This window comes from Notolepis coatsorum (assembly GCF_963971535.1).
Source record: "Notolepis coatsorum genome assembly, chromosome: 19".
NCBI classification, from domain to species: domain Eukaryota; kingdom Metazoa; phylum Chordata; class Actinopteri; order Aulopiformes; family Paralepididae; genus Notolepis; species Notolepis coatsorum.
This window is the reverse complement of record NC_140183.1, coordinates 28,951,359-28,977,060: the sequence shown is the minus strand read 5'-3', so window position 1 is coordinate 28,977,060 and position 25,702 is coordinate 28,951,359. Positions and strand designations below refer to the sequence as shown.

Genomic DNA, 25,702 nt, shown 5'->3' with positions numbered 1-25,702 from the left:
TCAAATGCATTTACAGATTACAACCTTTATTTAATGGTTAATATTTTGATAAAAGGTAATTTACTGTATTTTTATAGCATTTACACTCTACACAGTAGGAAAACAAAAGAATACCGGTTTTGACCAGCAGATGGCAGCGACGAGGCAGCTCCATTGGGAGGGGGCGGGGCCGGGTGGGAGGGAGCGGGCTGAGGGGGCGGGGCCAGGAGAAGGGGCGGGGCTAAAACCTGCACGTTTTTTAAAAACCCAATGTTGACAGCTATGTGTTAACATGGTAAAGCATGGTTGAATGCCACCACCCACTTCAATGATAGTGTTGTGAACGCATAATCTCTGTCTTAAATTATGGCTATGTGTCTAATCTGCCCGTCATTTATCAATGACTTGTTTGCAGTCAACATGGTCGAGACGGATATATATATATATTTTTTTTTGCTTACCTCAGATCAGATGTTATCCAAAAAGATTATTCCAATTCCTGTTCGCCATTCCAAATATCGATCGCGTTTAGTGATTCAGCGTTGGGTACTGTAAATATGTATTCCACACGTTTTCCGGGCCGGCGATCAACTTGGGTCTCTTCAGATGCCTCGCCGGAGAAGTAACATGAGGAGGCTGGAGGCTGGAGGCTGGACCAATGGGGTGCAATTACACAGGGAGAGACGATAGGGGGCGGTATTTTCCCAATTGAGCTCAGAGAGAGTCTGCAACACTGGCGTGAGGCTCGATTGATGAAATATGATGAAATATGAATTCAAATCGCTAATAAAAAGAAATACGACAAACAAACGCTATATAGCGTTGGTGGCACTCAACTGGCGGCATGAACTAACGACAAAACACATCCGTGGCACTCAAAGTGTTAAGAGCTTAACGAGTCGACCACAGTGAGTTGGGACTTCAGTTAACATCTCATCCAAGGGAGGGCACTCGCAACTGTATGGTGTCCCCCCTGTCACCGTAACAGGGCCATTGTGAATGATCCCTACTGGACAAGCTACTGGGTGGTGGGAGGGAGGATGGTGTTGGGGTTCAATTCTTGATTTGGTCTCTAGATCCACACAAACATCCCCCTTTCCATTTCCAAAACCAGGCATAGTTCCAGAAATCTCTCAACAGAATAGTTATTTACATAATGAACAAGTGCATATTTGTATTTCAACATAGGCAAGGTATCAACAGGATATGTTCAATACGGGTGAAGAAAAAATTATGAATGGTGTCTATTAGGGATGTCCCAATCCAATTTTCCGAAGATCGGGATAGACAAAAATAAAAATAAAAAATCCAGATTTGTATTATTATTATTTTTTTTTTGCTTTTTTTTTTTATTCAACAAACATGACCATGTTCACGTCTTAAACTCATACTGATGCCTTAGTTTTAGTTTTAAATTGCATATCATCAGTCATTTATTTATTGTCACACAGAGCAGAAGAATTTTGCCAAAACAAACCAATAGTATCCAGCTGCAGAACGGCAGACCAGCCACACTCTTAGACCCAAACGCATTTCCTTTGATTTAATTATACATCAAATGATTTATGTCAAGGATTGCAATGCCTCGCTTGAATGAAGTTAACTTTTCACCTGGATAACGTCAGCATTCAGGGTGAATGTAATGTGAGAAATTGGGATTAAAAAAATAAATAATAATAATAATAATAAAAATAAAAAAATTTGATCGGATCGGGAAAGATCGGTATCGGTAGATACTCAAAATCACATGATCGGGATCGGATCGGGAGCAAAAAAACGTGATCGGGACATCCCTAGTGTCTATGGGAGCATCTAGGAGAAATAATTTCCAGTTCAGAATCAAGATGTGATCAGAGATTAGGGATGCACCGAAAGTAATGTTTTAAGTCAAGCCTGATGTTGCCTTGCACAAAATAATGATCCCAGTCTCTTCCACACAGTGACAGTGAGGCATACAGTTTATTAATTGACGCTGGACAGCGTCTTTGATATCAATATTTCAAAAATCTGTGATCGAAATCATATTTCTCCCCCTGAGACATGAGATGTACTGTTGAGCCCCTCTCAACTCTCCAACGGTTCAAGAGCGCCATCTGGTGGCCGATCGGCGGATCGCCCAGGGCAGAAACAGGAAGTGGATGCTGGTGCTCATTTCAATTCGGTCCGATCACTCGCCAATAGTCCCAGGACTCGAGCTGATCACAACGGATAGCAATCCGTTACCAATAACTCGATAAACAACATGATTTGGAAGTATATACTATTATAGAACCTGGAAATGGATTGGGTATTTCTACATCCCATAATAGGAATATTTCAGTTCCACGCTCATCGTCCAACGGCGCGAGGAAGATACGGTAAGATCCAGCGTTATTTTTCAACATGTTCTTTACTAACTGCTCTAATGATCATATCACCCACACTTGATGAATGATATAACGTTTAGGGCTGACCTTCGAAGCTTTTTTTGGCAATCGAAGCTTCGGGGCCGAGCTTCGATTTTAATTCGAAGCTTCGAAAAAAAATTAAAAAAAAATAAAACGATTTTTTTTTAAGATTTTTTTTTAATATATATATATATTTTTGTATCTTATGTTGTGGGACTTGTACAGCACTTTCGTAAACTTTGTTGTTTTTAAATGTGCTCTATAAATAAAGTGGGTTGGATTAATTAATTAAGTAGCCCCTTTCGTGACTGTGACGCATCCAACAAGGTTTCACTCGGCTGTGTGATTTAATTCAAGGTGGATCGCTGTTGTCGTTTGAACAACTTCAGATTTCATGGGAACTACCAATCCCCCAAATCAAGAATGTTTAAGATGAATGAAGTAAGATTTTGATTATTTGAAATATGGCCTGTGTAGACTAAACTATGCACAGAATTATGTCAGTCTACAAGGTCCGGATTCTACATAATCCGGCAATGTAGACCTTGTAGACTCCACTACAGACCAATTATCAGTGAATGTTCATGCATTTTTAAGAAGGGCAACTTCCACAAAAAAACAAAGAACTCACCAAAACATCTCAGTAGCACCTTATCTAAATGTTATATTTCATATATGGAGATTCATATTTATTTATGTATTGCATGCATTTCTACATTTTATTTCCTATTTTGTTTATTCATCCCAGTATCTTTCTTTCTTATGTGTGGAATTCTACAAGGCGCGCGCGCACACACACACACACCTACACACACACTTACATTTAGTCATTTAGCTGACGCTTTTATCCAAAGCGACTTACAAGTTCTGTACGACAAGACAGCAAGAAGGGTACAACTATCCGAGGACTTGACATGGACCACACACATTGACAGTGTTGTGAAGAAGGCACGACAACGCCTCTACTTCCTCAGGCGCCTAAGGAAGTTCCAAGTCAGTCAGAAGATCCTTAGGAACTTCTACTCATGTACAATAGAGAGCATCCTGACCGGCAACATCACCTCCTGGTTTGGGAATAGCACTGCACAAGACCGTAGCAGACTACAAAGAGTGACACGTTCAGCCGAACGCACAATTGGAGGGGGGCTTCCCACCCTCCAGAACATTTACAACAAGCGGTGCAAGGGGAAGGCTAAGAGAATTATTAAGGACTCGAGCCACCCGAACAACTGCCTCTTTGAACTACTGCGGTCAGGCAAGCGATACCGGAGTCTTAAGGCGAGCACAGAAAGACTCAGAAGAAGCTTCTATCCCCAGGCCATCAGGCTGCTAAACGAACAATAAACACTATGCAACAACCATCAAATGCACACAGCACACACACCCACACGCACACACTCACTCAAACAAACAACACACTGCAGCACCCACTCTCCACACTTTAGATCACACAAACACACTTTACACTTTATATTTATTGATAAAGGATTTGCACTACAACTCGTACACCTACTGTAAATTGTACCTAAATTGCACCTCATCCCATTTCTGCCTTGCACTATATAGTATTGTATATTAGTACACTGCACAGTATTGTATATTATATGGTAACTCAGTTATGTCTATGCTGCATCGAACATTGTACATATGTCTAAACTGAACACTGTGACCTCATTTTTTTTTTTTACTTCTAATTCACATGCTATACTATGTTATTTTATTTCATACTTATCTTGTCTTGCACAGTCTCTGGAGCGTAACAGTAAGAAGCATTTTGTATAAAAGTATTCTGTACTTCTGTATGACAACTATTAAAGAAATTTGAACTATCAGCTGAGTAACAATGTTCATCAAAGTGTTGCGTGTTACAGTGTAGGTTAGTTTATTAGGACAAGTGCATGACAGTAAGGTTAGTCACGGTTAGATTTTTTTTTTCTTATTTTTTTTATCATTTCAGATAATGGTTGAAGAAGTGAGTCTTTAGTCGACGGCGAAAGATTGGACGGGATTCGGCTGTCCTAACTGGGATGGGTAGTTCACACACACACACACACACACACACACACACACACACACACACACACACACACACACACACACACACACACACACACACACACACACACACACACACACACACACACACACACACACACACACACAATCGAAGTAAAAAAAAAAAAAAAATTGAAAACATTTTTTTTTGAAAAAAACATTTATATATATATATATTTTTTTTTTAAACTTCGATTTTTTTTTTAATGTTCGAAGCTTGTGCCATCGAACGAAGCTTCGAAGCTTCGAAGTATTTAAGACAGCCCTAATAACGTTGCCCACGGAATTATAAACGACCCCCCCCCCCCATCCGGTCAACATCAGATGATAAGTAGTAACTCGTAGAAGCACGTCCAGTTGAAATTTTTTATCTCGCACAGATTCCTATCAAACTGTATTTGATCATCAATATAATGCATTTGGGGCTATAAATCAAGTTCTGGAGAAAGCTGCAGAAAACGATAAAAACATACTTATACTTTAGACCGTATTTTAGTATGAATATGTGAATGAAAAAGTATAACGTTGCTACACCCTGAACAATAGATATAGGACGTTGAATGGGCCATAGTAATGTCAATTTAGCAATACAATTTAAAAAGTTATAGCCCTGCAAAGAAGGGGAACTTCTCCATGTTAAATAGGGCTGGCGAGGGATGGTAAATTATGAATTTAACCCCGGCGATCAAAGTGTTAATATAAAAATATTAAAAAAAAAACATGGATAACAATTTTTTTTTACTTTTTGAGAGAAAAAATTTGGACAATGGGTATCGGATCGGTATCGGTATTGGCCGATACCCAAACCCAGGTATCGGTATCGGGACTGAAAAAGTCGGATCGGTGTGCACATTGTGCATTGTCCCTAGGTAATAAATAAACTAAACTAAAGTAGCTGCTAACATAATAGCAAGCAACCAAAAAACAAACGGTACATTGATCCAGACAGGGCTTGTATTGGGGTGGTCTTTACAGAGATGGTGAAACATCATGATATGAGGTTTCAACTTCAGCATCATTCAGGTGAGTGGAAGAAGATTTATTTTCATGTGCAAGTACCATTATAGTATTCGATCAGAGGTGTTCATGTGTGGAGTTGGTCAGTGTAGGAGATCATTTGAAACCTTTTTGCCCAAATGCTCGTTTAGCTTCGTTGGGACTCAATAATATATAATTTGTCATGAGCCTCTCACTCTCTACATTGTGATGGCTACATTGTGGGTAAATGGATGTAGGCCTACAGGTGTGCATCGTTTGTGTGTGCTGGCTTCCAGGCTAGTGTGTGTGTGAGTAGCTAACGTTAGGTGTTGGTGTGTTTTGCTTACACACAAATGTGAACAAATGACCACAACCAAAAGAATAAAAGCAAGAGACACAAAACAAACTGAACAAGGTGGTGAAGAAGGCTAGCTCCATAGTGGGGGTTGAACTGATCAAACTAGAGGTGGTGGTAGTAGTCGAGAGGATGAGGAGGAAAAAGCTGGACTCTATACTGGATGACCCTTCCCACCCACCCCCTCTATGAGGAGCTAGTCAAGATGAGGAGCATGTTCCACGAACTGCCTCGGCCAGTCCTTCGTGCCAGGGGCCAATTGGCTCCACAACCGTGGGCATGGACTGCTGCTAAGACTCTCGGACTCTTAATTACTAACATTGGCGGAGAATCCTACTACATTTTGATTGTGTACCATGTATACTATTATCATTATTATTACTGACCAATTGGCAGTCTGCCATTCTACCATTATTATTATTATGACTATGTTCTACTTCATTACCATTTCTTTTATATTTCCTGCCTGTACCTCCCCCCTTCCCTCTCTCCCATGCTGCTATGACACCTGTATTTCCCCAAGGGGATTAATAAAGGAACACTTGACTTGACATAATGATGGATTAAGAAAATTCCAAAAAGCTTATTTTCCATCTAGAGATCAAAATCTCTTACGTGAAAATCCCCCAAATTCATATGATGAAAAAGGGGAAAAAAAATCACGGATTGGGGCTTTAAAGAGCAAACATAAGCCAGTTAGGGTGGCAGTCCCTCCCACCCCTCCATTAGCCCAGGAGTTGTGTTTACTTGGCATCAGAAAAGCCACATCTGTTTGTGATAAAAAGCAGACTGTAATCACCGCGGCAAAAGCGGAGCGGAGGAAGAGTCGCGGCTTTAAGGAATAAGGTTGTCAACTTGTTCGCACCACTAAAAGTCTTGTTGACGTCTGAATTCTAGTTAAACAAATTCCCTCTCACGTTCACCAATATATGTAACCGAGGAGAGGTTAGGGTGTGTTTGTGTTGTGCGCTGTGCCACTGGGCCACTGTAGGCCACTGGGGTTTGCAGAATGGGCACCCCTTATCACAGATGTTAAATTAAGACCCACAAACCCCCTGCCAGGAGGTTCCAAGAGTCAATTCTGGTGTCGTCTCTCAGCCACCATGCTTCCTCTACACCTGCTTACCGCTAAATCCCATCTACACGCGTCTACTTAAACTACAACACCAAACCTACAATTTCAGGCTTAGGTTTAACACCAGCAACATGCAGACCGATCATTTTGAAACGGACAACATTAACCTTGACAAGAGAAGAAGCTCTGTGTGTCCCAACAAGCTATAGGATGAGTCAGAACATGTTAGCTACTCCCAATTTGCACTCACACATACGGCTGCACCGGTATATAAGATATTTTCAACACAGTTTTCTCCCAGCCATATTAGGAAGGGTGTCTGTCTGGCTTGGTTTGGGACAAAGTCAGGATGTCGTCCTGTTTTACAACCCTTAAAACAGGCTACAGCTGGTGTCTTCGCCTCAAAGAGCAGCCCTGAAGCCTGCTAAGCCTTAAAGGTCCTGTGTCTTATAAATGGCCTTTTCCAGTGTTTAGCATTGTTTCCTAGCAATGGGGGTTTATATCAATGGGGTCTGTGTCTCTAATTCTCATTTTGACTCATCAGTCTAGTCTCGAGTTCACGAGATCGTCCCTCACTCAACTAAGCCATTCTGATTTGACTGTTTTGCTGACGTGAGTAAGGCACTGGTTGTAGTCACCGCCCACAATCAACAATTCGCTCAACAACAGAGCGAGTGGAATTATGTCCTCAAACGGGTTGACGTGCGCGGGTGCCGACAGAGACAGCAGAGAACGAGAGAGATAGAGAGAGATAGAGATAGAGAGATACGAGCATTTACACACAACCTCCAGCCCCGTGCGTGGGAGTGTGTGCAGGGCTCCAGACAAACTTTTTACATTGATTGCACCAGTGCGCCTAACTTTTTCATTTAGGTGCACCAGCACATAATTTAGGTGCACCCAAAAATGTCCACTGCGCCTTTTGCCGCTGCAATAATACATTTTAAGTGTTACCTTTACCATTACCTTTTTTGTCAGTTTCCATACACATTAGTAATTTCTTAACACTTTCAGTGACGGCCGTGTTTTCCTTTTTACCCCCTTGAATGCCATCATCCACTTCAATGTTAGTGTTAAAAACGCATAATCTATGTTTTAAATTATGGCTATGTGTCTAATCTGCCCGTCGCTTATCAATGACTTGTTTGCATTGTCGAAACGTATTTTATTTATTTATTTATTTTTAAATAATCGGTTCATATCCTTTTTATAGCATTTAGAAAATCCATCGTTTTCTCGAAGATTTCCAGAAAATAGAAAGATTCCCTCATGAACGGCATTTATTGGAATATTCTCGAATACACTAGACACGGTCATTTGTCGGCCTATTTATTAATTGTTTTCAAATAAACGCTCGATTATCGATAGTATATGTGTACTTATGCACGCTATAAAAGCGAGCTGAGAAATCGATTAGCTCATTTCCTCAAGATCACACACATATGGGACACGCTGTTATCTCAGTGAATACAGCTCTGATTATCCTAAAACTGGTAACAGACTCCTTACCTTAGATCAGATGTTCTCCAAAAAGATTATTCCAATTCCTGATCACCATTCCAAATATCGATCGCGTTTATTGATTGATTATTGGCTGCTGTAAATATATATTCCAGGCTGCTTTCCAACTCGCGATCACTTCCATGTTCATCAGATCCCTCGCCAGCATAATGGAGCCAGTTGGCTCCCCCCACACAGATCCACCAGTATAATCGAATGGCCTGCAGTTACACAGGGATAGACGATAGGTAGGCCTGTCACGATAACACATTTTGCTGGGCGATTAACACTTTCTTTGCCACGCTTATGTACATCCTTATACCATCCTCTGCCAGCTCTATTCGTCTATGGAGAAGTTCCCCTTCTTTGCAGGGCTATAACTTTTTAAATTGTATTGCTAAATTGACATTACTATGGCCCATTCAACGTCAATTATCTATCGTTCAGGATGTACAGTAGGAACGTTATACTTTTTCATTCACATATTCATACTAAAATACGGTCTAAAGTATAAATATGTTTTTATCGTTTTCTGCAGCATTCTGCAGAACGTGATTTATAGCCCTAAATGCTAGCGATCGGTGCCAGATAAAAAATTTCAAATGGACGTGCTTCTAGAAGTTACTACTTATCATCTGATGTTGACCGGATGGGGGGGGGGGGGACGTTTATAATTCCGTGGCCAACGTTAGATGATTCATGTAGTGTCGGTGATATGATCATTAGAGCAGTTTGTATCGAACACGGTAAAAATAAACGCTGAAACTTACCCCAGTCTCCTCGGGCCGTTGGGCGATGAGCGTGGAGCAAACAGATTCCTATTATGGGATGTTGAAATATGCGATCCATCTCCAGGTTGTATAATAGTATATACGTCCAAATCATGTTGTTTATCGAGTTATTGGTAACGGATCGCTATCCATTGTGTCGCGCTCGAGTCCCGGGACCTATAGCGAGTGATTGGACCGAATTTGGATGAGCACCAGTTTCCGTTTCCGGTTTGGGCGATCCGTTGGAGAGTTGAGAGGGGATCAACAGTAGATCTCAAGTCTCCGCGGGAGAAATATGATTGCGATCACAGATTTTTGAAATATTGATCTCAATGATGTGTTACGGAGTCATTGGCAGAATTAGCATGGCGGGGAATGACGTGTTAAGGCGTCCTTGGCGATTAAAGTGTTAATTGTCCCGAAAATTATTGCGGTTTTGAGAGATTTTTTTTTTTTAGTAATGTATTTCCCAAAAGTTTTCAATTAACCTTTTATTTTTTTTACTAATATAATAATAGCATAATAATGCAAGGAAACCGTTTCAAAGTGCAATAAACCTTTATTTAACATTGGAAGACATTTTAAATATCCTAAATAAAAAAATGCTCAGTTTGATTGTTTATTATAAAACACTGAAACTGGAAACAAGCCCTCTGTCTGGCTTTTTGTGTCATCCTTTTAACATGTACATGTATTATTAATGGACCTTGCGGTACCATGTACAAAATGTTAATAAAGTATGAGGAAAAAACTGTGGAAACGTAATAAATAAAAAGGCAGTGAAACAATAATCAAATAAACACCAAAATATATACTATCTCTATTGGAATAGAGACTTCAGCACAGGATAAACTAGGGATGGGCAAAAATAATCCAGATCGATTGATCACATGATGTACTCGAGTACTCGTGGAGGAAAACGCTGTACAAAATAAACGTCTTTTCCGGTGTTTCAGACTTTTATTTTGAAACCCACCGACCGGAAGTATTGTTGTTATTATCCTAGCAGAACGTATGAGCGGACAATTTGTCTCGTCCGGTTCTGTGTTTTTGAGCTAATGATAAAACAAATGTTGAGATTGTTGGTGAACAACTAACTTTAGGTTAGTTTTAACGTTAGCTACTAACGTTAGATGCAGCTACTACAGGCAATCAACGATGAGGAGGAAGCGTCAAAGCCGTATATAATAGTATAGCCCTGTGGTGCGTAGGCACGACTCGAAACTACCTGTTATAATAAATTCATGTTTAACTTGTCCCCGTGTCCAGTCCTTTGACTAGCCCCACCCGTTCATTGTAAACAATGATGCATGTAATTGTATTAACGTTATTGTGTGTTGTAGCTATGCTATACATTGTATTTAGTTTGTTAGCTATTTAGCTAATGTTGATAGCATTGAATAGCATCAACGCTAGATCTTTAATCTTTATTTAGCAGTCCAGTTTCTCCGGGCAGTAGCGAGTAATTACTTGGGTCTAAAGATAGCTACACTACAAAGAACGCTACTTGGTTAAAAGTAGGGATGCACCGATATGAAAATTTGCCACCGATACCGATACCGATTGTTCAACTAACACAATCGGCCGATACTGATATGTGGCAAAAAAAAATTATATTATTATTATTATTTTTTGTAATTATAGTTTTTTTTGTAATAGTTTTTTTTTTTTTTTTTATGAAACTACTGTATATTTGTGTTACAAATTGTGCTCACCGATATGAACATAGGCCTCTTTACTTACTTAAAAAAAGGAAACATCAAGAAATAGCACTATCTCTCTCCCAGTATGGTCTGCCGGGCTGCAGCTAGGTACTAGTTCTCCCAGTATGGTCTGCCGGGCTGCAGCTGGATACTATTGTCTCAACCAGAGCTCGTCTCAACCAATGAAATTTTGATTGACAGTCGATTCTGCCAATTACGTCACACACCGCTTGCACCCGCCTCTGCTGTTACCACCAATCGGCAAGCGCGTATACATTTTTGACTTCCGCTTTTGTCCGCCATTGATTTTGACAAGAGCTGAGCTCTACAACAACAACAACGTTAGATCCCCGCGGCGGCGCGGCCGACGTTTAGCTTTTAGCTCCGCAGGATGACTAAACGAGGCATAATGATTTTACTGCAACAAATGTTTTTTTTAATCCACTTTTTCTCCCATTTTCTATTTATCTCCCATCCAAATTTTTCATATCGTCCAATTCAACCCTCCCCTGTCTTCTAACGTTGTTTCTTGCCTCCCACAAGCCGGCTGCAATGTGGACTAAGTCATACATAGCACGAGTCCCCTCCGATACTCGAGGTAACAGCCGTCGCATCTTTTCACCTGCGCGGCTCGATCTTTCAGCGTCGGGGGTCTGGGCTTTGGAGGGGCCCCGCCCCCGTCGCTTGATTCTACTGCGCAGGCGCACCAACCGACCTGTAGGAGTCGCTGTCCACAACGCCCGATCCCCACCCTTCAGTTTCCCTCCCCGTAATACGGCCAATGTGTATTACTGTGGACGACCAGCTAAACTGAAAGCATTCGTTGCGAGCGCCTTGCCCACTGCGCCACGTAGCCGCCCTACTGCAACGAATGTTATAATAAAACAAAGCCTTTCTATACATGTGTCTGATTGAAAACTTTATTAACAGATTGCAGAATGAGTACAACTCAGGGCTCTATGAGCAACGGAAGGAACTGAGCTAGTATGAACGAGTAATGCTTGCTACGTTCGGGTAAATAATATGCTGATGTTATTGAACGTGTAACACTAACTATATAACGTTAATGCCACAAAACGAATGAATTTGTTAATCATAAGTAGTAACTTTGATGCAGTAGCTTGTGTGTGTGTGGGCCGGGGGCGGCGTTGTGCAGGTTGCGACGCGACTGAACTTTTTTTTGCCTTTTGACGCAACACAAATTGATGGATATTTATCGGCTACTGCCATCGGCACATTCGAGCTTATCGGCCGATAGGCCGATTGCAGTCAACAAGGCACTTATCGGCCGATACCGATACCCGACCGATACATCGGTGCACCCCCCCCTAGTTACATCGGTGCATCCCCCCCTAGTTAAAAGGAGCAATGTAAATGTAGTTAAGCTATGTGCTCACAGGAGCTCCCGTGCTGTGCTCTAGTAACGCCAGCGGCCCGCCTCCCCACACAGAGTGACTGACAAGGGCTACTGATTCTGCCTCATTAAAACAAACGCGCAAATAGCAATTAATCGCGCCCGTCAAAATCATGCATTCATTTTAATTATTGCGCAGATTAATCGATTTATTGCTTATCGCGGCAGGCCTAACGATAGGGGGCGGTATTTTCCCATCTGAGCTCCTAGAGCAGGGGTCTCAAACTCGCGGCCCATTTGCGGCCCGCAGGATGATATTTTGCGGCCCCCTACTTGACATCAAACCTTTTGCCGACTCGTTGCGCGAGTTGGGCGTTTTATTTATTTGATCACTTGTAGGCTACCATAGCGCAGGCTCATGGCAGCAACGTTAGTGGTTGAAACGTGATTCCGGAGTGATACCAAGTGGAAGGAAATATATCCTGTCATCAGTGCGTATAGCAGGTATCCTCGAAATTCTCCCCCATCTCCTCTGCAAGCTCCTGTCCGGCTGCACTGCTCCAACTGTCTGTGTCTGTCTACTGCTTTGGTCCAATCATATTCAGCGTCCCGTCACCATCCCCCCCCCACCCACAGTCTGCGAATCAGAGGCAGAGTAGGGCGGGTCTTTACGGAATGCATGTTGTCTCTTTCAACGGGTCGGAGTCAGAGCGAGAGTTGACAGCGCATCTACAGTAGTCTAATCTGCAGGTACTGTAGCTAGTAGCATAGTTTTGCCAGCAGGCAGCTAGTAGAAAGATATGGCATGTTCAAAGATGGCCAGTAAAATAAAAGTCAACAGTGAAAATCGCTGCAATTCAAAGGTGAATGGACTGAAAAATATGCGTTCATCCTCCCTCCAACCAGCACAATGTGCCAAGAAACGGTAGCTCTTGTGAAGAGTGGCAATTTGAAACGCAATTTGAAACGCCAATACGAAACAAAAGTTATTTTGATGCAACCTTTCAGCACTAAGAACCACAAAAATAAATGGAATGAAATCATCATATCAAGCTGCAAGCAGAATTATTGTTAAAGTTATGTCACAACGATAAAAAGCAACCAAGTCCTCACTCAGTGGCATGGGTGTTGGCTAAACACAAGAAGCCATTCTCTGATGCATACATAATAAAATAATGTATGACTGAAGTGATGGAGACCATGTTTGAAGGCAAACAAAAGCAAATCCTCCTCAGATAGCACAGCAACCAGAATAACTGAAATACTGGCTGATGATTTCATTAAACAGCTTTGTGATAGAATAAAAAAAATGCACAGTGCATTTCCATAGCTGTGGATGAGTCCACTGACACCACTGAGAATGCTCAGTTGCTGGTGTTTGTGAGGTTTTATGATGAGGCAAAGGGGTAGTTTGTTGATGTATTAATACATTTTTGGAATACTTGAAACCCTTTTTTTGTGGAATATTTGATGCGGCCCAGCCTCACCCAGACTCTACCTCCAGCGGCCCCCAGGTAAATTGAGTTTGAGACCCCTGTCCTAGAGGGTCTGCTGTACCAACGGGAGACTCGTTGATGAATATGAATTCAGATCGCTAATAAAAAAATCAAACAACAATTAGCGTCGTCGGCACTCAACGGTTAAGATGTTATGTAAATTATTGTAAAAAATAACATTGTATTACAGTTAGCTCGCAAAGTCCAATCCTTCACCTTTTTATGTCTATTTTAACACATTCAGCTCAGCTCCAGTTAGAGCTGTCCCAAGCCTGTTTTTGGGATTCGAACATTCGCCAGGGTTTTTCGAACGGATGTTCGAACCATCGTTTTTAATCATGCAAACAATTTGCTCCTAAATAGGGAGGTGTAGTCTGACGTCACTTTGGACCGCCTGCGAGGTCCACCCGTATAGTGATTTATCTTTGGGGAAATGGATTATCGGCTATTGTAACAATTGAACATTTGGAAAGCTTTCCATTTTTGCACAAAATGAGTTCCCTTCTATCACTAACATTATTTGTTAAGCATTTTTGGTTGAAATAAAATTCAGTGATTTTTTTTTTTACAATTCATTGCGATAATTTTCATGTTGAGCTATAGATTGTGGATGAATACGCACAGAAAGGTACACCATGCAAATGTTGATGCTTTATTTGTTTTAAACGAGACGATTTAGAAATGGGCAATGGGCAAATACATTGTGTTTTCAAGATGATGGACCGGCCGGAAACAGCAATCATGTAACCACTACACCTCCCTATACTAATAGTCTTTCGGGGTATTTTATTTTTTTAAATGGCCACTTCCGTCCGCGCCTCAACTAGGGGTGGGACGATACATCGATCCAGATCGATATATCGATCTATTATCAATAATCAAATAGGATCGATGCAACGTAAAAAGATCGATTCATATTGCAATACTCACCTCGCTATACTAATAGTCTTTCGGGTATTTTATTTTGAAAAATGGCCACTTCCGTCCGCGCCTCAACCCAGCGTACTGTCGAGTCTTGACTAGCAAAGTTTAGGCACATAGTGCTAGGGCTGACCTTCGAAGCTTTTTTTGGCAATCGAAGCTTCGGGCCGAGCTTCGATTTTAATTCAAAGCTTCGGAAAAAGAATTAAGTATAATATATATATATATAACATATTTTTTTATTTTTATTTGTATCTTATGTTGTGGGACTTGTACAGCACTTTGGTAAACTTTGTTGTTTTAAAATGTGCTCTATAAATAAAGTGGATTGGATTAATTAATTAAGTAGCCCCTTTCGTGACTGTGCCAACCAAGGTTTCACTCGGCTGCGCTGCCTGGGTGCAGTGGGGCTGCTCTCACAGCCAACGACATGACATTACATAATTATGTTGCAACCTTCGTCTATCAAGCAAACAATTATATTATATTTAATTTATAATTATATCAGACAATGCACCTACAAAAGCAGATGATTACAATTAAATTAGCCAACTTGGTAACACATTAGTCATAGCAGCATAGGCATAGCCTGATTAATGTTTTGTGTGGCGTCGCCATCGTGTACAACGATACTTACGTTTTTTAGGTGATTTGACAAAGTTGTTGTAGAGTTGTGATATGCCATTTTCTTCTGGCATATCTGGCACTCAGCTTTTTGGGCATTGTCTTTGCATATTTTAAAGTGTAACCACACGTCTGATGACTTCTTCGTCGACATGTCTGCTGCACATGTCCTTGTTGTTTTCAACACAGATCATCTCCACGTGCTTGTTGTAGAGAGGTGGAGTCGAGGCGCCGCTTATTTGCGTTTCATTGGAATGGAGGCGCAAGATTTGAGGCAAAAAAAATAAATAATTTTTATTTATTTTTTTGAAGATTGTGCCATCGAACGAAGCTTCAAAGCTTCGAAGTATTTAAGACAGCCCTAGTATACACAGACAGTGGAACTGTTTGCAGATAGCGAGCATTTTGACTTGTTGCGTGGTGGCGATGTCTCGCAGTCTCGCAGATAATAAAACTACAAGTATAATTATATAATATATATATTTTATTAAAAAAATTTTAAAAAAGTATATATTTAAAATATATATATATATTATAAAACCAAAAACGATCGGCATCGGCCGATATGGCTCATAGACGATCGGTGATCGGTATCGGTGGCAAAAATCGTGATCGGGGCATCCCTAGTTATAGCCAATCCATTTTTTTTTTAGAACGCACATGGCCACGGGGGAAAAGACGCTAAACACACACACATACACACAGACAGACAGACAGACCTGCTGGGAGCTGGGAGCACCAGTGCGACAAGGGAAAACATCCAGTTATTAAGCTAACGTTAGCTAATCGTCGGACATAACGTTAGCTCCCTAGGCTAGCAGTGCAGCGTAGCAGTACAGAAGAGTGGCAGATGTGACGTCGGTAAACAAGCCACACACACCGCAGAGCGGGTCTTCTCCAAAGCGAGGGACACAGTGAGTGGAGTAGTGTTGTCAAAAATATCGATTTTTCGATACATATCGATTCTGAATATTTAAAACAGTTTCAATACTCATTTCCTGCACTATCGATACCAGCTGGCGTTCTCGCAGTGTTCTCTCCTACAGCAAGTTGTTGACACACGCACACGTACGCTGCTGGGCCATTGCCTCTCCCCCCTCCCCTTGCGGAGTGTCTTGTCAACAAAACTCTGCTCTCATTCGCTCCGTGCAGAGCGAGTGAGCCTCACGGAGCGAGTGAGCCTCGACAGCTCTTCTTTCAACATCCCTGAATCATTAAACAAAATGACCCATTAAACGATTGACTTTAGTTTAATACATGAGGCGTTGTCTAATGTTGGCGTTCGTTGCAAGCTTGCAGCAGGCCTGTACAGTGTCTCGCACGTGCTACAGCAACAGCGGTCTGTGCGATGAATGGATTTACTTCACTAGCACTGGTGCGATAGGGATTCGGTTCATATAGATACTCTTATTTTGAAAATCCTGTAGCGGGTCTCATTTCTGCCCACGCGCAGCTCCAGCTATAATAACTAGGCTCGACAGCTAGCAACATTCAGGTGCATATGATACTCTTATTTTGAAAAAACTCCGTGACAACTCGACGAGTCATATCCGCCCTATCCGTGCTTGAGCAGCGTGTTGGTGCGCACTGCTGCTGCGTAACACAGCAGTGCGCCTACACGTCCCGAAATAAGTCTGTGGTGTTTTTTTTTTCTCGCAACGGGTCAAATGCATCTACATGCTTTGCACCGTCGCCATTCCTTTATGCGCACATCGCCCGAAATTAACGTTTATGTACCATTACAATCACTACAACGTTAGCAAGCTAACAAGCTAATCCTGATCACAGGCAGAGCCAGCAGACACAGTGTGGAAAGGGAAATGGGGGGGCACTCTCTCCCCTTCCCTGTGTGTGTGTGTGTGTGTGCGTGCGTGCGTTTGGAAAGACGATGAAGTCACTAGTCAGGACTCAGGACAGGAGTATATTATAGTAAACTGAGGATGGACAGATAATGTTGATATTCAAATATAAAAAATTTCGAGAGGAGTGGAAGTTTGAAGACAGACTAGACTACAATATGATGCAGGGGTGGTGAGTTGAAACAGTGTGTGTGAATGAATGAATGTAAACTTTATTTAACAGATTGCAGAATGGGTACAGTACAGTACGGCTCAATACACACAATTGTTAAGGGGATGCAGACCAGAGAAAGACGTTTGTCTTGTTTACATCAGGGTCCCCCATTGTGTGTGTGTGTCCCAACCGACCCCACTTCTATGTTTCAATAAATTATTTGCATTTAAAACTATTAACGCTGACTCATTCCTTCAGTCCACTCAAAATTATGCTAATATTCCTTATGTTGTTTATGATATTAATTGAAAATAGCATATGAGAGTATTACTATTATAGTAATAATAACACATGGCGATATACTAAATGACAGCCAAACATGGCACTGCAACTAAATAACACAAATACAATAGGCACATTTGTGACTGTTACAAATATAACATGTTTTATACTTGTGCTACAAGATTTTGGCCTGTGCTACAAAACTATCAACCTCTGTAGCACCAGTGCTATGTGCAAAAAAAGTTAACGTACAGCCCTGTAGGTATCTTTCTCAGTTGGCTAACGTTAGCTACATAGCTAGCTACTAGCTAGCTAATACTGGCTGGTTGCCTAGTGCCTACCTTTTAATTCGCAATGGAATGGCTAGCTAACTAACTGTACATATCGATGTGATTGGCTGAGACCGTCATTTGTACGGTTGGCTGGATTGGGGGTGGCTAGCTGGCTAGCTGGCAGTTCATGGTGCAGTAGCTGGCTAGATAGCTGGCTAATGAATGTCAATAGCTGTAACTGAATGATGCTAGCCTTATATGTGGTCTTATGAGTTTCAGTGCATAGGAAAATACTTTGACTAATGGTCAGAAGAACTAAGTAAATTAACTGCATCTCTTTTTTAGGGCTGTCTTAAATACTTCGAAGCTTCGTTCGATGGCACAAGCTTCGAACATTAAAAAAAAATCGAAGTTAAAAAAATATATATACATATATAATTTCTAAAAAAAAAATTGTATTTATTTTTTACTTTGATTTGTGTGTGTGTGTGTGTGTGTGTGTGTGTGCATGGGGCCATTGGGTGGGGCCGGGGGACAAATACACTGGAGGAAAGTAACCCAGCTCAGCACTGCCCAAATTATATCATCACTATTGCCTGTTTGAAGGATATCATCCTCAAACACATATACACCTACATGCCTTGTAGAATTCCACACATAAGAAAGAAAGATACTGGGATGAATAAACAAAATAGGAAATAAAATGTAGAAATGCATGCAATACATAAATAAATATGAATCTCCATATATGAAATAGAACATTTAGATAAGGTGATACTGAGATGTTTTGGTGAGTTCTTTGTTTTTTTGTGGAAGTAGCCCTTCTTAAAAATGTTCACTGATAATTGGTCTGTAGTGGAGTCTACAAGGTCTACATTGCCGGACCATGTAGAATCCGGACCTTGTAGACCGACATAATTCTGTGCATAGTTTAGTCTACACAGGCCATATTTCAAATAATCAAAATCTTACTTCATTCATCTTAAACATTCTTGATTTTGGGGGATTGGTAGTTCCCATGAAATCTGAAGTTGTTCAAACGACAACAGCGATCCACCTTGAATTAAATCACACAGCCGAGTGAAACCTTGTTGGCTGCGTCACAGTCACGAAAGGGGCTACTTAATTCATTAATCCAATCCACTTTATTTATAGAGTACATTTAAAAACAACAAAGTTTACGAAAGTGCTGTACAAGTCCCACAACATAAGATAAAAAAAAATATATATATATAAATATATATATATATAAAAAGAAAAAATCGAAGATTCGAATTAAAATCGAAGCTCGGCCCGAAGCTTCGATTGCCAAAAAAAGCTTCGAAGGTCAGCCCTACTCTTTTTAGAAACTGTCTCTTAAACAGTACTGTATATCTTGCATAAATGTCTGGATGTAACAGTACGGTTTATCTGTATGTCATATATGTCCTGATGAATTGAAATGGGGGACCCTGATGTAAACAAGACGAAAGTCTTTCTCTGGTCTGCATCCCCTTAACAATTGTGTGTATTGAGTAGGGATGGGTACCTTTCACATTTGAACCGATACCGGTACCTGTGAATCGATACCGGTACACAACGGTACCTTTTTTCTGTACTTTAGTCTCAAGAAATTTTATTTACCTACCTCAGTCGTAAAAAAGAAAAAATCCAAACTTCAAATAACTACAATTTCGACAGTTTTCGGCTCGTCATTGCTCCGACTGCTTTGTTGTTGAATCAAGTCAAATCCTAGGTAAGCATATATTGTGCGTGTGAACGTTGACATTAAAAGAAAAAAAAGTTTAAAAAAAAATGTGTATCTCACTTGATTCGATACTCCAAATTTGGTACCCATCCCTAGTATTGAGCCGTACTGTATTGTACCCATTCTGCAATCTGTTACAATTTCCAATCAATCAATCTGTTATGCTTAACACGCAGTACTATTAACTTTACTTAATTTCTAAGATTATATCATTTAGTTACTTTTAAATGTCTGATCTAAAAATAAATAAAGGGTTTTAAAAGTGTTATATTTATCTTCTCTTATAGTACCAGAGAGAAGCTGAGGAGAATCGACCAGCAACAAAAGCAAAATTTATTTAAAAAAAATATATATATTCATCTTTTCTTTTTTTTTTTTTACATTTTAAGATTTAACCTTTTTCCCTGTGGTATCGAAAATGGTATCGAATATCGATACTTTTCAAGGTATCGTATCGAAGTTTGAAATTCCAGTATCGTGACAACACTAGAGTGGAGCGGGCTCTGCTCTTACCAGAGAGAGTGAACATGTTAATCTTTCTGAAAAATAACTGCTAGAATACTCAATCAGCAGCAGAGTAGTTCATTGCTGCTAGATTGTTTGTTTGTTTAATCAGTTGTAAAATACTTTCATTTATTTGTTATTTAAATATATAGATGTGTATTTTTTGATCAACAGAATAGTTAATTGCTGCTAGAGTGGTTTGTTTACCCTTGTTTTATATTGTTATTTTGTAAAATACAATAACTTTATTTATTTTGTATTTAAATATATAGATGTGTACCTTTTTAGTTAATTTGTAAAACATATTTTTTTAAATAAACATAACATTTATTTAAAGATATGTGTGCGACTGATATATGTTGTTCTAAATAAATAATAATAACTTTATTTGTATAGCACCTTTCATACAGGGGATTGCAGTTCAAAGTGCTTTACATCAGTAAGATGTAAATAATAATTAAGTAATAATTAATAATAATACATTATTTATTTATTAAATAGTAAGTTTTGATTCTTTTTTTACAACTGAGGTAGATAGATTAAATGTTTAGAGACTAAAGTACCGGAAAAAAGTACCGTTGGGTACCGGTATCGGTTCAAATGTGAAAGGTACCCATAAGCCATAACCCATCCCTAGCAGGCGCACATCTCAGCTCCATCACATCTCAGGTTTCTCAGCTCCATCACATCTCAGCTCCATCACATGTGTGCCACCCCGGCCTGCTAATTTTTTTCCGTTATTTTTCCTGCATAAACACTCGTGACTTCCACACAGCCCTACAGTTGCTAGTACCTTGCTTTCCAGTTTCAAGCTTTTAAGAACGTGCTTTTAAATTAAACCAGTGCTGCTCGCATGACATGAGTGTGGACGATGTATAGTATCGCCCTCAACCAGGAGAGATTCCTCTGGCTGACTGGTAGATGTTTGGTTTCCCTTTGTGTCTGGGACCTGAGGTTGGCTGCTTCTTGCCGTTCACTGTGTGTACGTGTACGTGTACGTGTACGTGTATGGGTATGTGTGTGAAAACCTTTCAGACCTGTAAGGGCTTTCCATTTCAATGACTCGTAAAGTAGCCTATTTCATACTAGTTATGCAATTGGCTCATTTCCAATTCGCCGCCAAAAGAATGTGTGCATATTTAATTTTAAAAGAAATACATCCACAGAGCTTTTAGAAAGGTGCAGAATAAAAGTATTGCTTTTCACCAATTTTTTTAATTGATTTATTTTCAAATGTTTTGCAGGTCCAAAATGAATGTTGCTGTTTACATGTATACCCTCTGCGTGAATACTTTACCCAAGGCAGTTGTCCTTCCGCATTCGGTTTGCGCGCCCCGATTGGCCTCTCAGCGCCCAATCGCGTTAGCCCTACGGAGGAATACTATCCTCGAGTTAACCTAATTTATACAAATGGAAGTATTGATTTCGCCGTAACGAATCATTAAAGAAATATACCGTTAACTGGAATATGTTGTTTCTTTACACATATGTTGGATTATGTAATTGGTTTGTCATGACAAACCAATAAAAAATCGTGAATTAACCGGTGGTTATCCTATTATATTAACATAGCTACAACAACACACAGTAACTTTAATATAATTACAATTGCATCATTGTTTACAATGAACGGTGGGGCTAATCGAAAGGACTGGACACGGACAAGTTAAACAGCAATCAATTAATTTAATAGGTAGTTCGAGCTGCATATTCGTGCCTACAACCACAGGGATATATCCGGCTTTGATGAGCTCTCTCTCTCCTGCTGATTAAATTCAGCAGCTCTTCCACCTCGAGTGCCTGTAGCTGCCTGCATTTGCACAAAGGCGTCCATCCCTACTGCTAGCTAACGTTAAAACTAACCTAAAGTTAGTTGTTCACCAACAATCTACAGACACCAACAAACACAGAACCCCACCGTTCATTGTAAACAATGATGCATGTAATTATATTAACGTTACTGTGTGTTGTTGTAGCTATGTTAATATAATAAGATAACCACCGGTTAATTTGCGATTTTTTATTGGTTTGTCATGACAAACCAATTACATAATCCAACATATGTGTAAAGAAACAACATATTCCAGTTAACGGTATATTTTTTTAATGATTCGTTACGGCAAAATCAATACTTCCATTTGTATAAATTAGGTTAACTCGAGGATAGTATTCCTCCGTGCGGCGATAGTAGGGCTAACGCGATTGGGCACCGAGAGGCCAATCAGGGCGCGCAAACCGAACGCGGAAGGACAACTGCCTTGGGTAAAGTATTCATGCATCCCCTCCCTATTTCCCATTTCCCCACATGGACACACCTGATTGGATAAATGACATGCTGTTGCTCTAATATGACATCTAGTGGCTGAATGTTACCCATGGAACCTTTAAGGATCAGTTGCCAACCTGAGCAAGTGAGACAAATGTTCCAAACAAAAAGGCCCTACAAAAGCTATAGCGAAAATAAATGCTAAAGGTTTGGCAATTTCCAGTCAACTTTGTACAGTACAGCCCAATTACAAGAGATATTCAGTAGATAGTAGGTTACTAGGCTACTAGGGTGATACTTCAAAACGATGTATTACCATATGATAACATGCAGGGTTTTGAAGGTCAAAAGCTACTCAATACTGACATGACCCTTTTTCAGAGGAGCAGCAGCAGCATCCAACACGAGGGTAAGGAAATATCGTCTGTGGTCTGAATGTGTTTGAGAGCCAGCGCCATGATAGATTAGATTCTATTCAAATGTATTGTCATCGTACAGCACAAGTGCAGTACAATGAAAAGAAGTTGGCATCTAACCAGAGTGCAAGGTAACAGTAAAGTGCATAACAATGTGATTGAATGGATATAAAATAAAGCTACAGACTAAATATGCAAATTTAATTTATGTACAGTATTATTATGTACGGTGATACAAGTTTAAATACACTATGACCAATAAGAGTAGGTATGGGATCTATATGTATTCATATAGATACAGATAAATATATGGTGTTATTGTACATGGCTTTCACACTGTTATGTGGGTAGACAAAGGTACAATCATGTAAGAGTAAGACAGTTGTAGGCGGTGAAGGAGCCAATAGGAACAGCTTAGACCAGGTGATCTTCCACATCCAGTATATCTCCCACACATCTCAGGCCTAAAGGGCTCCATAGCACAATAGTCAACCTCATGACATCATCATGTAGCCCACATCTATTACTGAATGAATGAGTTCACTGTCACCGTGTGGCCTTGTTTTAGCTTAGATTAACTTGAGGGCATTGAACACGCCTGGCGAAGAAATACTTAGAAAATAAGGCAAAAAAAGCTCTGCTTTGTAAATACACGTTTATTTCTTCACTAAAATACACACAAAGTGGGTCTGTGCCACTTGTAAAGATCTACAATAACAGAGTAGGCCTAATGATATTCAAGAGGACATAGAAAATGTGTCAAAGGACATGAGGGAAAAAAGCCCATAGTACATAGTATGTAGCCTAGGCCAGTTGTTCTCAAAGTAGTCCATGATAACAGGGTTCCAGGGGGTCCCCAGCTAAATTTGTTTCACGAATTTCATATTCACTAGAAGTAGAACAATGTAAGAATGACTATTATGACCATGGGTTTCACTTTCTCCACTTTCACATCTCCCCACCTACATACATCATAGACTGGAATTCTGGACTAAATCACATCTTAAAAACAATGATCTTCTCAAATAGGGGTCCCTGATATAAATCAAGGGGGGGTCCCTGACCTATTACGCATCAATTTGGGGGTCCTTTACATGAAGAAAAGGTTGAGAACCACTGGCCTAGACTACACATAGCTCAGCCAATAGATGGAGGGCATCTGTTCCCTCGATGTCGTTCTCACTCTCCCGACATCATTTGCCAGTGAATCATCGTTTGAGAGAATAGACAACAGACAGTCTGCCACTTCCTGGCATAAGCGTGGTCTGACTCGACCCCAACAACAAAAGCAGCCAGCCTCACGCCTCGGCTACAACCATCTAGTTTCCGAACCAGGAACAAGGAAACTATAAAATAAGGAAGGGTCGTCACGTCAGAATACAAGCGTTCTATGCTCTGCTTGGTGCCAGAAGTTGGTGCCAGTTCTATTGAAGCCTGTGAGAAGAATAGAATAGACCAGATATCCGAGGAAATATACATCAACCAACATACCAAACGTTAGTTAGGTAACAATGTAACACATTGCCTATAATTCTGACACCCAAGGTAATAATAACCCGTTTAAATGGCAGGTCATAATCGAGGAGATGGCTGATCCCATTCAACTCAATGTTGGCCGAACTGAAAGTGTCCACACTTGGCACCAATGTGCGTTCACGCGCTACACAGTGACGTATTGACCCATCCTTCTGTATAGTCCCCTTGGTCTTTGAAAGAATACTGAGGGTAATGAAATGAGTCGCTAGTAGCCGCCAGCTCAGCTAAGGTAGACTCATGATACGCGAGGAAAAAAAGACCTACTGATGTTAGGAGAGGTCGCATCTGTTCGCTGCTCTCTTCCTCCATGTCTCTCTCTTTTGTCCTCGTTATCCTTTTTGAATTTGGAACTGTCAGGACCCCCCGTTTGACGCGCCACACACTGCCAATATACTTTACAACTGCTTGGCAAATGTAACTCCGAATGAAACCCGCCCCGTTTTGAGCGACAGTTTTTCTAAAATTTTATTTCTACCAATGATTTGATGGGGAAAGTCGACTGGGCGGGTGCTATGTGTGAAACCAGGCGGGGCTTGAAACAAAACACGAGACCCCTTTAATGATTCAGTTCACCCCAGGGCAGGGGTTAATATGGGGGGGGGCGTAATGTATGAATGGTGAATGATGAATTGAAAATGGGGGACCCTGATGTAAACAAGACCAAAGTATTTCTCTGGTCTGCATCCCCTTAACAATTGTATGTATTGAGCTGTACTGTACTGTACCCATTCTGCAATCTGTTAATAAAGTTTTCATTCAATCAATCAATGATGAATGGTCTCTGTTTTGGGTACTATGGTATAAATGGTAAATGGCTGCATTTATATAGCGCTTTACAATTTGTTCCTCACATTTTTTACCCATTCACTCACACAATTCTCTTCGGATCAAATAACAAACTCAGCAAGACCGACGGCTTCTCAGTTACAGTGGGTGACAATATTGTCACAAGGAAAGATGAAATTACATACCTAGGTTCCATCCTAGAGGCAAATCTTTCCTGTGACAAAATGGCATCCAAAGTAATAAAAAAAAGTCAACCAACGAACCCGATTCTTGTACCGGATCTCCTCTCTGGAAAACAAGAATACCCTGAAGACTCTGGCAGGAGCACTCATTCAAGGGTACTACGACTATGCTTGCACCTCATGGTACCAAAGCACCTCAAAGGCAATAAAAACAAGATTACAAACATCACAAAACAAACTGGTCAGACTACTGCTTGACCTTACTCCTAGAACCCACCTCACCCCTGCCCACTTTGACAACCTAGGATGGCTTAGAGTAGATGACAGAGTACAGCAACTTGCAATGGGCCTGGTCTACAAGATACACTACACGACCAAGGTACCCATGTACATGTCAAAATACTTCCCAAAGGTCAGTGAATACCACGATCACAACACCAGAGGGAGCTCCACAAATCATGTTAAACCCAGATTCGGCTCAAACAAGGGACTAAACACGTT

General features: G+C 40.6%; 1 protein-coding gene across 2 annotated transcripts in view; it reads right to left on the bottom strand.

The window, feature by feature from the left end:
- slc4a7 (solute carrier family 4 member 7) overlaps positions 1-24,619 on the bottom strand; it is a 225,499-nt gene extending 200,880 nt beyond the window's left edge. For both annotated transcript variants that reach the window (XM_084336015.1, XM_084336016.1), the window contains exon 1: positions 24,498-24,619. In XM_084336015.1, coding sequence (XP_084192141.1) covers positions 24,498-24,542 — 45 coding nt within the window. In that variant the 5' untranslated portion in view covers positions 24,543-24,619. The remainder of the gene's footprint in view (positions 1-24,497) is intronic.
- Between the last annotated feature and the right edge of the window lie 1,083 nt (positions 24,620-25,702).